General features: G+C 38.7%; 1 protein-coding gene across 4 annotated transcripts in view; it reads right to left on the bottom strand.

Annotated features, from left to right (window-relative positions):
• The window catches only part of kcnab1a (potassium voltage-gated channel subfamily A regulatory beta subunit 1a), a 131,423-nt gene that overhangs the window by 99,253 nt on the left and 18,111 nt on the right, over positions 1-14,059 (bottom strand). The window contains exons 1-2 of one of the 4 annotated variants that reach the window (XM_051724818.1): positions 6,726-6,793; positions 2,383-2,705 (exon numbers count right to left, since the gene is read on the bottom strand). The exons of 1 other annotated variant lie outside the window; for it this stretch is intronic. In XM_051724818.1, coding sequence (XP_051580778.1) covers positions 2,383-2,594 — 212 coding nt within the window. In that variant the 5' untranslated portion in view covers positions 2,595-2,705; positions 6,726-6,793. Of the gene's footprint in view, positions 1-2,382; positions 2,980-6,725; positions 6,819-14,059 lie in introns of those variants that run through there. 2 more of the 4 variants (XM_051724817.1, XM_051724819.1) reach the window with 2 other exon arrangements.

Below are 14,059 nucleotides of genomic sequence, written 5' to 3'. Positions count from 1 at the left end.
ATCTTCTCTCTTCCAGGATCTACTTAATGGCTGATGTGGCCCCTGTACCAAAATAATCGCACATACCTGCTCAACTGAATATGTAAGACTAATACTTTAAATTGGCAAGCAGATTTCCTTGAATCCAGCAAACACTCAAAAATCCCTGCATTTTGTGAACACACAAACATTTTTTGTACATTGGGAGGCGCCAATCTAAAATCTCACCTAGGGCACCAACAGAGCCTGGGCCAGCCCTGACATCATGCCTTGTACCCGGTGTTTACTATGCCAGTTCTGAATCAGAACTAAAGATGTCCGATCACAAATGAATCACTCATTTGTGTCAGTTCTTAACAATGAATTGGTCACACGTGATAGGAAAGCGGTCTGAATCGTTTCGCGATTAAATCTGAATGACTCAGAAAGTTTGCGCTCACGCTACTGAATCATTTAGCGTGCGCTCTCACTTGTCAACAAGCTCATGGAATATTTTATAACACAGAAAATAAAGATAATGCTGGTTGCAGTGGATCTACAAGCAATCAATGGAAACCAAACCTGCAAATACATCCTATCATTTGCCAGTGATGAAGAAAGTCTTTATTAAGTTCAATACATGTGAAGCTTGTGAACAACTTCTGCAGGTAAAGACATTTTCTAACCAAAAGAGTATCAAAATACTTATTAGCCCACACAAAAACACTTTAAATAGTACCTTACTATGTTTTTTGGACATGTACCATTACCTGGGAGATATATGGTACATGTCCAAATGGTATATGAATGTGGTAATATACCGAAGTATCATGGTATTTCTTTAATTACCTTGAAGCACCATGTAGATACAGAATGGTGCATAAATAGTTGTATATCAAAGTAACATGGTAATACCGTCTGATACCATCAGAAATCACATTGTTATTGCTCAGATGTGCTCACACACACACACACACACACACACACACACACACACACACACACACACACACAAGGAATTTGGCCTCTTATCAAAAGCTTCCAGTATATACAGAAATACAACAGCTAGACACAGAATTACAGGATAAGATCAATAGTATACTGTATGTATGCAGAGTTTTTATACAGAAATGTGCAAATGAAATTACGTTTAAATGCGTATGTGTCTGTAGAAGTTGTAGTATAAATATAAACATTAATGTAAAAATAGTGATTTTTCAAATTGAACATGTTTGTAGAGGTAGTAGTATAAATATGAAAAATAAAATGTACATGGGTTTGTATAGGTAGCATGTCTAAATATGAATTTACATGTTTTTTTATGTGCACATATGTATTGCACCTTCTGTATACTTGTATACTGTATTGCACTAATCTGTAATATACTGTATCATGGCTTTGCTAAACATCACGTGAATACGTCTTTTAGGTGCTTTGTCTATGACAGTATACTCTGTGCATCTGCGGTTGAAAAAAGTCACTTAAATGTAGCAAGCTACTTTTGGCTTATATCTTTTAGCTTAGCTTAACAAATGTTTCTGTTGAGTAGTTGGTAGCTTAGCTAGCTAAATTTTTTGAGTAGCTTGCCCAACACTGCACACTATGCTCCTCATAGGAGCCACAGCAAGCAAGCATGTCGTCCGCCAGGTGTGTCCGGTGTGCGACCCCCTTTAATTTATCCTGCCACTCACACTTTACCAAAGTTGTGTTGCAAAATTTGTCTGAAAAGACAAATACTGTTGTGCAACAAGGAGCCCTAATTATATATATATATATATATATATATATATATATATATATATATATATATATATATGTATATATATATGTATATATGTATATATATATGTATATATGTATATATATATGTATATGTATATATATATATATATATATATATATATATATATATGTATATGTATATATATATATATATATATATATATATATATATATATATATATATATAAAAATCCTGATATACTGTATATCGATAATCATCAGGAAAATCTTCCGATTATCGATGCATGAAAAAGAGCCATGTAAAAACTTAGTTAATATCATTCTATGATGTACATTTTCATTACGACATTATTTAGTATGTTTATTAACGTGCGGACCATTGGCTGGTCCCCACAATATACAACACCTAAGCCACACACATCATAACTGACACTGATCTATAAAAAGTGTCACCAGCACATCAGATCTTCACACTACTACTATTACTGAGACACTTGGAGCTGATCTCAGGACAGTTCTAGAACAGCCAAAGCATTTCATTGAGAGACAAAGCCACAGTTGAAGGGATTTGTTGAGAGCGACACTTAACAGATGTTTAGTGCAGGGGTTCTAAACAAAAGAATAAAGGGGAAGGAAAGTGGTTAATGTGTGGGAGAGAGACGGAGGCAGAAAGAGACATACCGGTACTTCATGCCAGTGAGCTTGCCGGTGGACTCTTTGAGGGAGATGTGATGACGGGGGGTAAACGAGCCAAAGCTCCGGGCGATGATGGCAACCGTGCGGAACTTTGCCCGTGCTGCGTTCACCACGTTGGGGCTGGTTGTGTTTTGTTTTCCGTGGTCTCCATTCCGACCCTTGAGGTTGTGGTCTGTGCAAGCGATCGAGACCTGCATGCCGGCAGGCGAGGAGGAGGAGGATGAAGAGGCTGCTGACTAATTCACACAGAGGACTTGCTGAGGGATCATGCAGGGGTCACAATCCCAACCTTCCTCCCTGGTCCCCTCCTGTAGATATTGTCACAGCAGCAACACAAAAAGTGCATAAATTATTGAGCACAAGGACAAATGAGCCATCTACACAGTCAAAAAGTTGCTTCGCCCCTTGTTTGGTCCACAAGCTGTTCCCTCGTGCAAATACGTGGTGAAAAGGAAAACAGTCAAAACTGCGCTGGGGTCAATGAGCCAAGGAACGAGCACTGCAGAACTATCCGGAGGTGGAGAGGAGATTCTCGCAGCACTGAGAGGTTCCTCGCATGGTCAGCCACAAAAAGCCCGCCTGCTGTAGGGGGGAGGAGAGGAAGAGGAGGGAGGGAAGGAGGAGTGAAGGTGGAGGGTTGTCAGGACTGGACAGGATGTAATGTCATCTTCAAGCATAAATCCACAGCTCTGATACACAACACTTCTCTCCTCTCTTCTAAGGTCTTCCTCCCTTCTTGTACTCTCTCACACATATGCATTCACTCATTCCCTCAAGCAGAGAATAACGTGTCACTAATGAGCTTCTGCCCTGGTTTTTCTCTCTGTGTTTACTCTCCACTCTTCTCTCCTCTTTAGATCTGTTTTTGGTGAGCTCAGCAGTGATACATTAGCTGTGCTACAATGAGCGGCAAACAGCCGTCCACGTCTGTTTAAAGCACGCTCGCTCTCTCTCTCTCTCTCTCCCTCTCTTTATCTCCCTTGCTCGCTATCTTTCATTTTCAGCATATCTCACTCACGCTGCACTGCTGTAGTGTTAGGTCTGTTGCACATGCCAAGCACAGTGTATGCTTCTCACACCTGTGTACACACACACTCGCTCAACACTCAGTGCAAAGCCTGAAGACAACAAATGCAAAATGAAAAGCTGTTAAAATATCTAAAGCAGATCAGGATCAGCATTTTCAAGCTTATGAAATAAAGTAGAATCATTAGAACGAAATATAAGGACAAAAGAGATTCTATAATGCAAGAAAATTAGGTAGAAATTTAATTGTAGACTTGCTCTGGCAGGACAAACTAAAGCTAAGATTAATTTCTCTCTTAGTTTCTCATACCACTACTACAATAGACTACCGTTTTAATCTTAGTTAAGATCATAATAAAGTCAACACGAAACAGCATTCAACATGAAAGAGCATTTAACTTCTGTAATGAATGTTTTATTAAAATATGTTTACTTTCTGTATTCAGTGGAAAATAAATTCAGTTGGACTTGATTTCATCGATCAGGATTTGACTGAATTATGACAGTTAGGCAATGATATTACTGGTTAATATCATTTTTCCCCGCCCACATGGCCTTGATGTCATCAGTAGAAAGTCGTTTCAGAGACGGAGCAAGTCATTACAGTTTGATGTAAGATTATGAAAGCAAGCCTTTTGTCTGTAGAATAATGTTCACTGAATCATTAGCGATGGAAATCGTAAGGAATTTAACAATTCAGGATCCGATTCCTCTTTCATTCATTCGGGAGCTAACACTGTGTATAGCACTGTGTTGCGATGTAGACTCAAAAGAACTGACTTATAAGAGTCATTTGTTTGCGAATCAGACTACACTGGCCGCGCTGTATGTTTGGCACTGTATTCAAAAGAACTGGCTCATAAGAGTAATTTGTTCAAGTATCAGGCAACACTGTTTGAACAACCGGCTCATAATTACGGAATTAGACTACACTGGTTGCACAGTATGTTTGGCACTGTTGATCCGAAAGAACAGGCTAATAAGAGTCATTTGTTCAGTAATCAGGCAACACTGTTCGCCCTGTAAGGTCAAAATAATCTGTCTCATAAGAGTCATTCATTTAGCAACTAGACTGCACTTGTTACGCTGTATGTTTCAAGCTGTAGATTGGAAAAAAAACGGCTCATAAGAGTTCAGAAATTGGATTGCACTGTTTACGCATTAGAGTCAGAACAATCGGCTCATAAGAGTCATTCGTTTAGGAATCAGACTACACTGGTTACACTGTATGTTTGGCATTGTTGATTTGAAAGAACCGGCTCATAAGAGTTGTTTGTTCAGGAATCGGACAACACTTTTCGCGCAGTAGAGTCAGAACAACAGGCTCATAAGAGTCATTCAATTGGGAATCAGACTACACTAGTTACACTGTATGTTTGGTGCTGTAGATTCGAAAGAACTGGCTCATTATAGTTTGTACAGGAATCGGGCAACATTGTTGCGCACTAGAGTCAGAACAACTGGCTCATAAGAGTCATTCGTTTGGGAATCAGACTACAGTGGTTACACTGTATGACTGGCACTGTAGATTCGAAAGAACAGGCTCATTAGAGTCATTCATTCAGGAATTGGGCTACACTCTTTGCGCTGAAGAGTCAAAAGAACCGGCTCATAAGAGTCATTAATTTGGGAATCAAACTACAGTGGTTTCACTGTATGACTGGCACTGTAGATTCTAAAGAACAGCCTCATAAGGGGGGCCTGGGTAGCTCAGTGGTAAAGACGCTGGCTACCACCCCTGGAGTTCGCTAGTTCGCTAGTTCAAATCCCAGGGCGTGCTGAGTGACTCCAGCCAGGTCTCCTAAGCAACCAAATTGGCCCGGTTGCTAGGGAGGGTAGAGTCACAGGGGGTAACCTCCTCGTGATCGCTATGATGTGGTTCGTTCTCGGTGGGGCGCGTGGTGAATTGAGTGTGGTTGCCACAGTGGATGGCGTGAAGCCTCCACGAGTCTCCGTGGCAACGCGCTCAACAAGCCACGTGATAAGATGCGTGGGTTGATGATCTCAGATGCGGAGGCAACTGGAATTCGTCCTCTGCCACCCGGACTGAGGCGAATCACTACCTGACCACGAGGACTTAAAAGCACACTGGGCATTCCAAATTGAAAAATAAAAAAAAATAAGAGTAGTTCATACAGGAATTGGGCAACACTGTTAAGCAGTAGAGTCAGAACAATTGGCTCATAAGAGTCATTCGTTTGGGAATCAGACTAATCTGGTCACACTGTATGTTTGGCACTGTAGATTCACAAGAGCTGGCTCATAATGGTCAGTTGTTTAGAAATCAGGCAACAATTTTTGCCCTGTAGAGTCAAAATAATCTGTCTAATAAGAGTCATTCATTTAGCAACTAGACTACACTTGTTACGCTGTATGTCTCGCACTGTGGATTTGGGAAAAAAAACCTCTCATAAGAACTGGATTACACTGTTTACACAGCAGAATCAGAACAACCGCCTCATAAGAGTCATTCATTTGGGAATCAGATTACACTGGTTACACGGTATGTTTGGCATTGTAGATTCGAAAGAACAGGCTCATAAGAGTCATTCATTCAGGAATCAGGCTACACTGTTTGCACTGTAGAGTCAGAACAACCAGCTCATAAGTGTAATTCGTTTGGGAATCAGACTACACTGGTCACGCTGTATGTTTGGCGCTGAAGATTCACACGAGCCGGCTTTATAAGGGTCAATTGTTCAGGAATCAGGCAACACTGTTCGCGCTGTAGAGTCAAAATAATCTGTCTCATAAGAGTCATGAAATGGCAGAATAATGTATGATAGAGAACTGTTCTGAATAAGAACCTGAAGTTCCCAAACCTAGTTATTTATTGAGATTTTATCTTGTCTTTGTCCATAACTATTCTAATTGTTATATGGGCAACTGTGAAAGGGGGTGTATTTAGCACACCACAGACCTGCAGGTACACACATTCACAAGCAGACACACACAATCAAACTGCCAATAAACACACACATAAAAGACAAATGAAAGACCAAACAAGAGAAGACAGTCCATGTAATTAATTCTTGTGTATTAGCTATCGTTTGTGAGCCTAATGGCACTATTCTGACCTCATTCAAATCCATTACAAATCGACAAACCTCAGTTTGAGTGTTGAAACTCTAAATGGAGTCTAATAAATGACTCCTCAGTGACTATCCAATATTCTTTGAATCACCTAGAGTTCTTTGGGGGAAAAGTGTCCCCTTTGAATAAAGCTGATTGTTATTGCTGAGCTTGTTAACATCCTGACACTGAGATCCATGGCAGAGAAATCATGCGAAGCCTTTACTCACCTCTCGAGTCCATACTGTGCTAGTCAAATCCCACCTGCCAACACCCCCTCAACCACAACCTCCAGCCCTCTTTCCCTCTTAACGCCAGGAACTGTGAAATTACAGTTCAGTATCAGATCACACACACACACACACACACACACACACACACACACACACTGCGCAGTGTCGGTTTCACATGCTCTCCATTAAGTTTTGCACTTTAACTGTGGGTCTCAAATCAATATGATCAATGGAGCAGTGAAAATTTTATGACATACTATTTGCCCAAAGTTGCTCATTAAACCAGGAAACCTTACAAGATTATGCCAGGAAATGTAGTAACCTGCCATGTCTATGGTAACCACAGTGGAATATGTTTCCAATAATGTGTTCACAAAAAAGCATAATTGTTCTCTCTCAGTAGCAGCATTTATTGCTATGTAATGTTCAGCTGAGCTCCAAATTGTCATTCTGACTCTTATTTATATATTTGACATTATATGTGATGTGGATATTCAATGATGATTATGTTTGCATAAGTTTCCATTTGTTAATTAGATGACGTAATGGCATAGATGCCTCAACTGCTTGGTAAGTTGTTTTAGTAAGGTAAACTTTTTTAATTAGGTAAACTGCCTTAATTAGGAGCTGTTTTCGTTAGGTAATTTGTTTTAATTAGGAGCTGATTTAGTTAGCCGAGCCTTTTGAGTTAGGTAAGCTGAAGGAGCCTAAATGCAATAATTTGTAAAAACAATATTTATTTTTAAATTAATTTGTTATATTTTACATAATATGTGATGTGTACATTCAATGATGATTATGTTAGATGACGTAATTAGAGACTGAACGATAATCAGTTTTTCCCGATGTTTTTTTTTTTTTTGCCCCCATTTGGAGATCTCTGGCCTGCAGCTATACCTACTAGGGATGCTAAGGCATGTGCCAACAGAAAGGCCACTATTTTGCCAGTGATGCTTTTAACGAATCCACTTGTTTAAAATTCCCAAAATTCTATTAACATGAACTATAAAACCTTTATTTCGCTATTAATCATCATCTACGTAATTACATCTCTGTGAAAATTTATTTATTACCTCCACGACACTTTGAGTTTAAGTTTGCGTAAACGTATATAAATCAATGGGGCAAAATACATGTGTCGCATTAAACTTGTCTAAAAATTGCTTTATGTCAGGTGACAATGAGAGCGTTGATGAGATTTGCATGTCATTTGCTGCACTAAAAATAGCGCTCCGTCGCCAGGTATTTATTTAGGCAGCTACTTTAATCTAGACCGACATTATTAATACTGCTGATAACATGCCATTCGAGATGGACTCTGTAAATGCAACGATGAGAATTAATACTTATTTTAGCGAACCAGTTGTCTTAAGCCTAATAAACAACACCTAAACAGGAAATAAGGTGGCTTGTGATATGGGGAATTAAAAAAAAAATAAACAAAAAAATAATAATTCTACAATAATTCTACAATAAACGTTATAGAACACGTGTCTGCTGCAATTCCTCTTAAAAAGCCACTAAAACCCCTTGTTATTCTTCAGGATCAATTGTGCTAACTGTTTAAATCTTTCCGTGGCTGTGTCTCATTTGGAAGGTTGCATGCTAGGTAGGACACCTACTGAGGTACTTCAACTTGGGAATTAACATTACTTGTGTTTGAACATCATATTTACAGGCGAATTGCCGTCATTTTTTTTTTTACATTTCCGTTGAAGCAAAGTATTGTGGGTTGTGAGTGTCCACGAAGGATACACCTCATGCATCCTCCGAATTCCCGTGAAAGAAGGCTGCATTCGAAGTGTCCTACTCAGTTTTCTGAAACGAGACAGCCTCGATGACGTATGAGGCCGACAAATGCGACCTCCGGAGGATGCATCCTTCCAAACGAGACACAGCCTGTGACTAGCATATGAATGAGCGCCAATGCAGCTCATCTCATATCTCAGATCCAATTTTTTTCCGCCCCCACAAATCACAGAACAATTACTGCACAGACCAATGGCCTCAGTGGTGCCCCAGTTTTTAATGTTTTTTAAATATTTGGATCGTTATGTGTGCCATCAAACACATTTTGGCTGCCACAAGTGTAAGTTCCATATGTGCACATTGGTTCTGCAGCTGACTGGTCCACAGCGTGTTCCTGTGTCTGTGATGTGTGGTAATTACAGGGCTGTATCAGAGTGTTTTGATGCTCTGAGCTTCAGGCTGCTGTGTACTGCTGCCTGTGGCTCCAGTGATGTGCACAGGCAGGACACAGCACACTAGGAGAAGGACACAGAGTTAACTGAATATACATAGGCCTACAGTGTTGTGGAACAGTATTTGCCCCCATCCTGATTTCTTCTGTTTTTGTGTATATCTCATACTAAATTGTTTCAAAAGTTCAAACAAAATCTAATATAAAACAAAAGCAATCTGAGTAAACACAAAATACACTTTTTAAATGATAATGTTATTTATAGAAGCAAAAGAATTATCCAAAACCAACTGGGCCTGTATGAAAAAGTATTTGCCCCCTTAGTTAGCCTACTAAATCCCCAAATCTGTGAAACTGCATTCATAATGGGGTTCAGCTGGACTAGACACACCCAGGTCTGATTACTGCCAGCCCTGTTCAATCAAATCAACACCTAAATAGAACTTTTTCAGCAGCATGAAGTTGGCTAAATGGTCTCACCCAGTAGCACACTATGCCAAGGTCGAAAGAAATTCCAGAAATGAGGAAAAAGGTGATTGAAATACATCAGTCTGGGAAGGGTTACAAAGCTATTTCAAAGGCTCTGGAACTACAAAGAACCACAGTGAGAGCCATTATCTCCAAAGGGAGAAAACTTAGCACAGTAGTGAACCTTCCCAGAAGTGGCCGACCTTCCAAAATTCCTCCAAGAGCACAGCGACGACTCATCCAGGAAGTTACAAAAAAGCCAAGGACAGCATCCAAGGAACTGCAGGCCTCTCTCACATCAGTAAAGGTCACTGTTCATGACTCCACTATCAGAAATACACTAGACAATAATGCCATCCATGGAAGAGTGACAAGGTGAAAACACCTGCTAACACAGAAGAACATTAAGGCTCGTCTGAATTTTGCCAAAACACACCTTGAAGATCCTCAAACCTTTTGAGAGAATGTTCTGTGGACTGAGGAGTTGAAACTGGAACTGTTTGGAAGACAGGGGTCCTGTTACATCTGGCTTTAATCAAACACAGAATTCCACAAAAAGAACATCATACCTATGGTCAAGCATGGTGGTGGTAGTGTGATGGTGTGAGGATGCTTTTCTGCTTCAGGGCCAGGGCAACTTGCAATAATTGAGGGAAACATGAATTCTGCTCTCTACCTGAAAACCCTAAAGGAGAACGTCCAGTCATCAGTCCGTGAGTTGAAGCTCAAGTGCAACTGGAGTATGCAGTAAGACAATGATCCAAAGCATAGGAGTAAGTCCACCTCTGAATGGCTCAAAAGAAGCAAAATTAAAGTTTTGGAGTGGCCTAGACAAAGTCCTGACTTGAACCCGATTGAGATGCTGTGGCAGGACCTTAAATGAGCAGTTCATGCTTGAAAACCCTCCAATGTGGCTGAACTAAAGTGGGCCAAAATTCCACCACAGCGTTGTGAAAGACTGATCTCCAGTTATCAGAAGCGTTTGGTTGTAGTTGTTGCTGCTAAATGTGGCACAACCAGCTATTAAGTTTAAGGGGTAGTTTGTTTTTCACACGGGTGATAGAGGTGTTGGATACATTTTTTTTTGCTTTAATAAAAAAAATTATATATTTGAAAACTGTATTTTGTGTTTACTCAGGTTGTGTTTGTTTTATGTTATATCTTGTTTGAAGATCTAAAACAATTTAGTATGAAAAACACACAAAAATAGAAGAAATCAGGAAGGGGGGCAAATACATTTTCACATGTATGACTGCAGTCTACAGAAAAATTATGCCGGATTATTCCTGTTATGCAGTCCCTTTTGAACTCTGTAACATTTAAAACTGGACATACTTGTGTTATAATGTAGGGATGTATTTCTATAAAAGACTACCACACTTTCAGAAATATACTCTAATCAAGCTTGATCACTTAAACTTTACAACATGATAATTTACACAATTGCAAATGTTTCCATCAAGCCCAACAGGATAGAAATAAAGAGCTAAAGTTAGCCATTGCTCATTGAGTGATTTAGAGTAAGCTTACATCAGGGTTAAATTTGATATATGTTTTTCCATCTTTTGAAATTTTGATATTATCATACCGATTTCTGTCATTCTAAAATAAAAAAATGTAGATGTAAAAATATATTCTAATTTTACCATATAATTAATGTAAAAAAATATATATATTTTATATATATATATATATATATATATATATATATATATATATATATATATATATATAATGTTTAAAAAGCGAATGCATGTACTTTTTATGGTAAACTATTGTTAAAATTATGGTGAAAAACAATAATTGGGTGTTCCCATCAAATTTCATTATATTTTATGGAATTAGTTATGTTTCTTCTTATTTTTAATATCAGTTATGTACGTTGGGGTGTTCTGTGTTATATTTTATGTAGTTTGGTTAATGTTTATTGCAATATTTTAGTGTCACATGTGTTACCCTGATGGTGTTTTGTGTTTGTATGAGTAACACTGTGCACTGTATCTACATGTGTATTAATTATTGCTTCTGGAAGGGACACGCAAGTCATCATGTGGTCTTTTATAGATACTACAGTGATGAGTAATACATTTTAAATTAAAAAGCAGACTTTTATAGTTCCACATGGTTAGTATATTTAGTTTATATCATGTAATCATATAAACGGTATAGTGAACCATAAACTATACAGCCATCAAAATGACATACCGTAAAGCATGAAACATGGTCACTGTATTTATTGCTGTACATTTCTGGCAACCACAGCTGCCAGTATTTTACCGTAAATTGAACTGATTGTTTTTGTAATAAATAAAAATGAAAACGAGCAGAACAAAAATTACTACTGTACGTAGCATCCTCTGCGATGGTCACCTTGATCTCATGCATTACATACATGTACAGTATATGAAAGTACGGTTTTATATTTACATGGACCCACTTTATATTAGGTGGTCTTAACTACTATGTCCTTAACCATTTGATACAATGTACTTATTTTGTACATACAGTACTGTGCAAAAGTTTTAGGCACCTGGGAAAATGTTGCATAGTGAGGATGTCTTCAAAAATAATGCCTAGACACAGCATTTCTTGGTTGTTCGCAGATAGGATGTTCCAAGCTTCTTGGAGAAGCCATCTTTTTCGGCTGTCTCAATTGCTTCTGTCTCTTCTTGTAATCTCAGACTGACTCAATATTCAATGGAGGGCTCTGTGGGGGGCCATACCTTCTGTTGCAGGGCTCCCTGTTCTTCTATTCTAATCTTTTCTATTTGCAAAAGAAATGTTTGGGAGTCTAAAATGTATTTGTCCTATTGACACAATAAAGCTGAAAATACAAATAACCATCTTAAGACTTTTGCACAGTACTGTACATGTTGTTGCATTGTAATTACATTTAAAGTGCCTGCATTTAATTAAATTTTTAGTTACACAGTTAACTTTACCAATAACTCTAACCCAACCCTTACCGCAAAACCTAACTCTAACACCTTATCCTAACACTAACCCTACCCCTACTCCTAAACCTAAAAATATCAACCTCAGTAGCAGCAAATGTGGATATTTTGCAGAACAACATATAGTTACACAGTAAATACATAGTCTTGTATGTATTTAATGTTAGTACATAGCAGTTAAGGCCACCTAATATAAAGTGTGACCATTTATATTATATTTTTTATTATTTAACCAAGTATATTATGTCATTACACTTAAAACAACAAATCAGAATATAGAAACTTCTGATATCCCCTGCGGAGTGTGTAGGGAGCAGTGAACACTGTTAGCCCTTTTCCACTGACAGGTTGGTTCAGGTTCGGGGGCGGGTTCCTGGGCCGGTGCAAATTCTCGAACTGTTCGGCATATTGCCACCGCTGTAAAGGCCGTTCCGGGATGGAAAATCTGGTTCCGCACCAGCCCCAAAAGCTTGCTGGTCTCTACAAAGAACCGATAATGTCGGGGGTGGAGGGTGTGATTATGTTTCATCACCAGGTAGTTTTCCAAACAACAACAGCCACCGTCTGCAGCAAGGAGTACTTTTCCACTCTATAATAACAATAAAAAACCCACAAAAAAAGGCAGTTCAGAAAACGCGGATGACGCGAACGCTCTACTTGCGATATCTTCTTCGGAGATCAGAGATAAACTTGAAAGATCGCAAAGGAAAAAAGTCTACGAGAAGATAAGGCAAGAAATGATGCACGCCGCCTTCAATCAGACGATTGGCCAAATCATAAGCTAACTGAAAACTTAAGAGTACAGGGAGCCAAGTGATCCAAGCAAAAGCAGCACTGGAGTGGCCAACGATGTCTTGGACTCTATGCTCAGACACGACCATCCAGCTAACTAAGCGGGGCATGAAATTCAGAGAGTCTCGCTTGAGATAAACACTGACACTCCTTTAGGTGGTTTCCTTCACCTTTCACACTCATTACCATGGCAATTTCCCAAACAACAACAACTGTCCTATTTACAGTGTCCACTGATAAACAATAACCCTTAGAGTGACACCATTACATAACACTGGATGCTGTCAGTGTCCCTAAGCTCACATTTATTACCAGACACCCATAATTCAACGCTTGACTAAACTAATGGGATTAATGAGCATATTTTGAAGCTTCAATAATTATATACTCCTTGTGTAATACCAAAGGCTGGGGCAGAACTGACTTCTGCATTCCTCAATTAACAGGGATCATTGGGTGTGACCGACAGATGATTCTAGGCAACACTTATCACGATTATCTTATAATTGCAAAGGCAAGTTCTTGTTTCTCATTATAAAATGGATAGTTCTGACTCTAAATTCAGATTGAATGAGAGGTGTTCAAAGCCAATGCAAAATGTTGGTAATTCCACACCTGTGACAGCACAGTCTAATTAAAGTGTCAAGTGCTTACAGTTCAACTATCAACTATATTACTCAGCAAAAGAATTGTTCATTCCAATTATTTATTTTAATAAATGATACTCTCATTTTAACACTGGTGTCATCTATCATTTTGCTGTTGTCACCATTTTATACACTGCAAAAAAAAAAAAAAAAAGTATTTTTCACTTGTTTTCTAGTAAAAATAGCTGAACATTCTTAGAACAAGGTAAATTTACTTGACAAGCAAAATGGCATAAGATAGTTTGTCTAAATCTACCTATTTAGTGAGGT

The sequence above is a fragment of the Myxocyprinus asiaticus genome, chromosome 18 (genome assembly GCF_019703515.2).
Source record: "Myxocyprinus asiaticus isolate MX2 ecotype Aquarium Trade chromosome 18, UBuf_Myxa_2, whole genome shotgun sequence".
In the NCBI taxonomy this organism is placed as follows: domain Eukaryota; kingdom Metazoa; phylum Chordata; class Actinopteri; order Cypriniformes; family Catostomidae; genus Myxocyprinus; species Myxocyprinus asiaticus.
The sequence above is the reverse complement of the archived record's forward strand: the minus strand, read 5'-3'. Positions and strand labels throughout refer to the sequence as shown.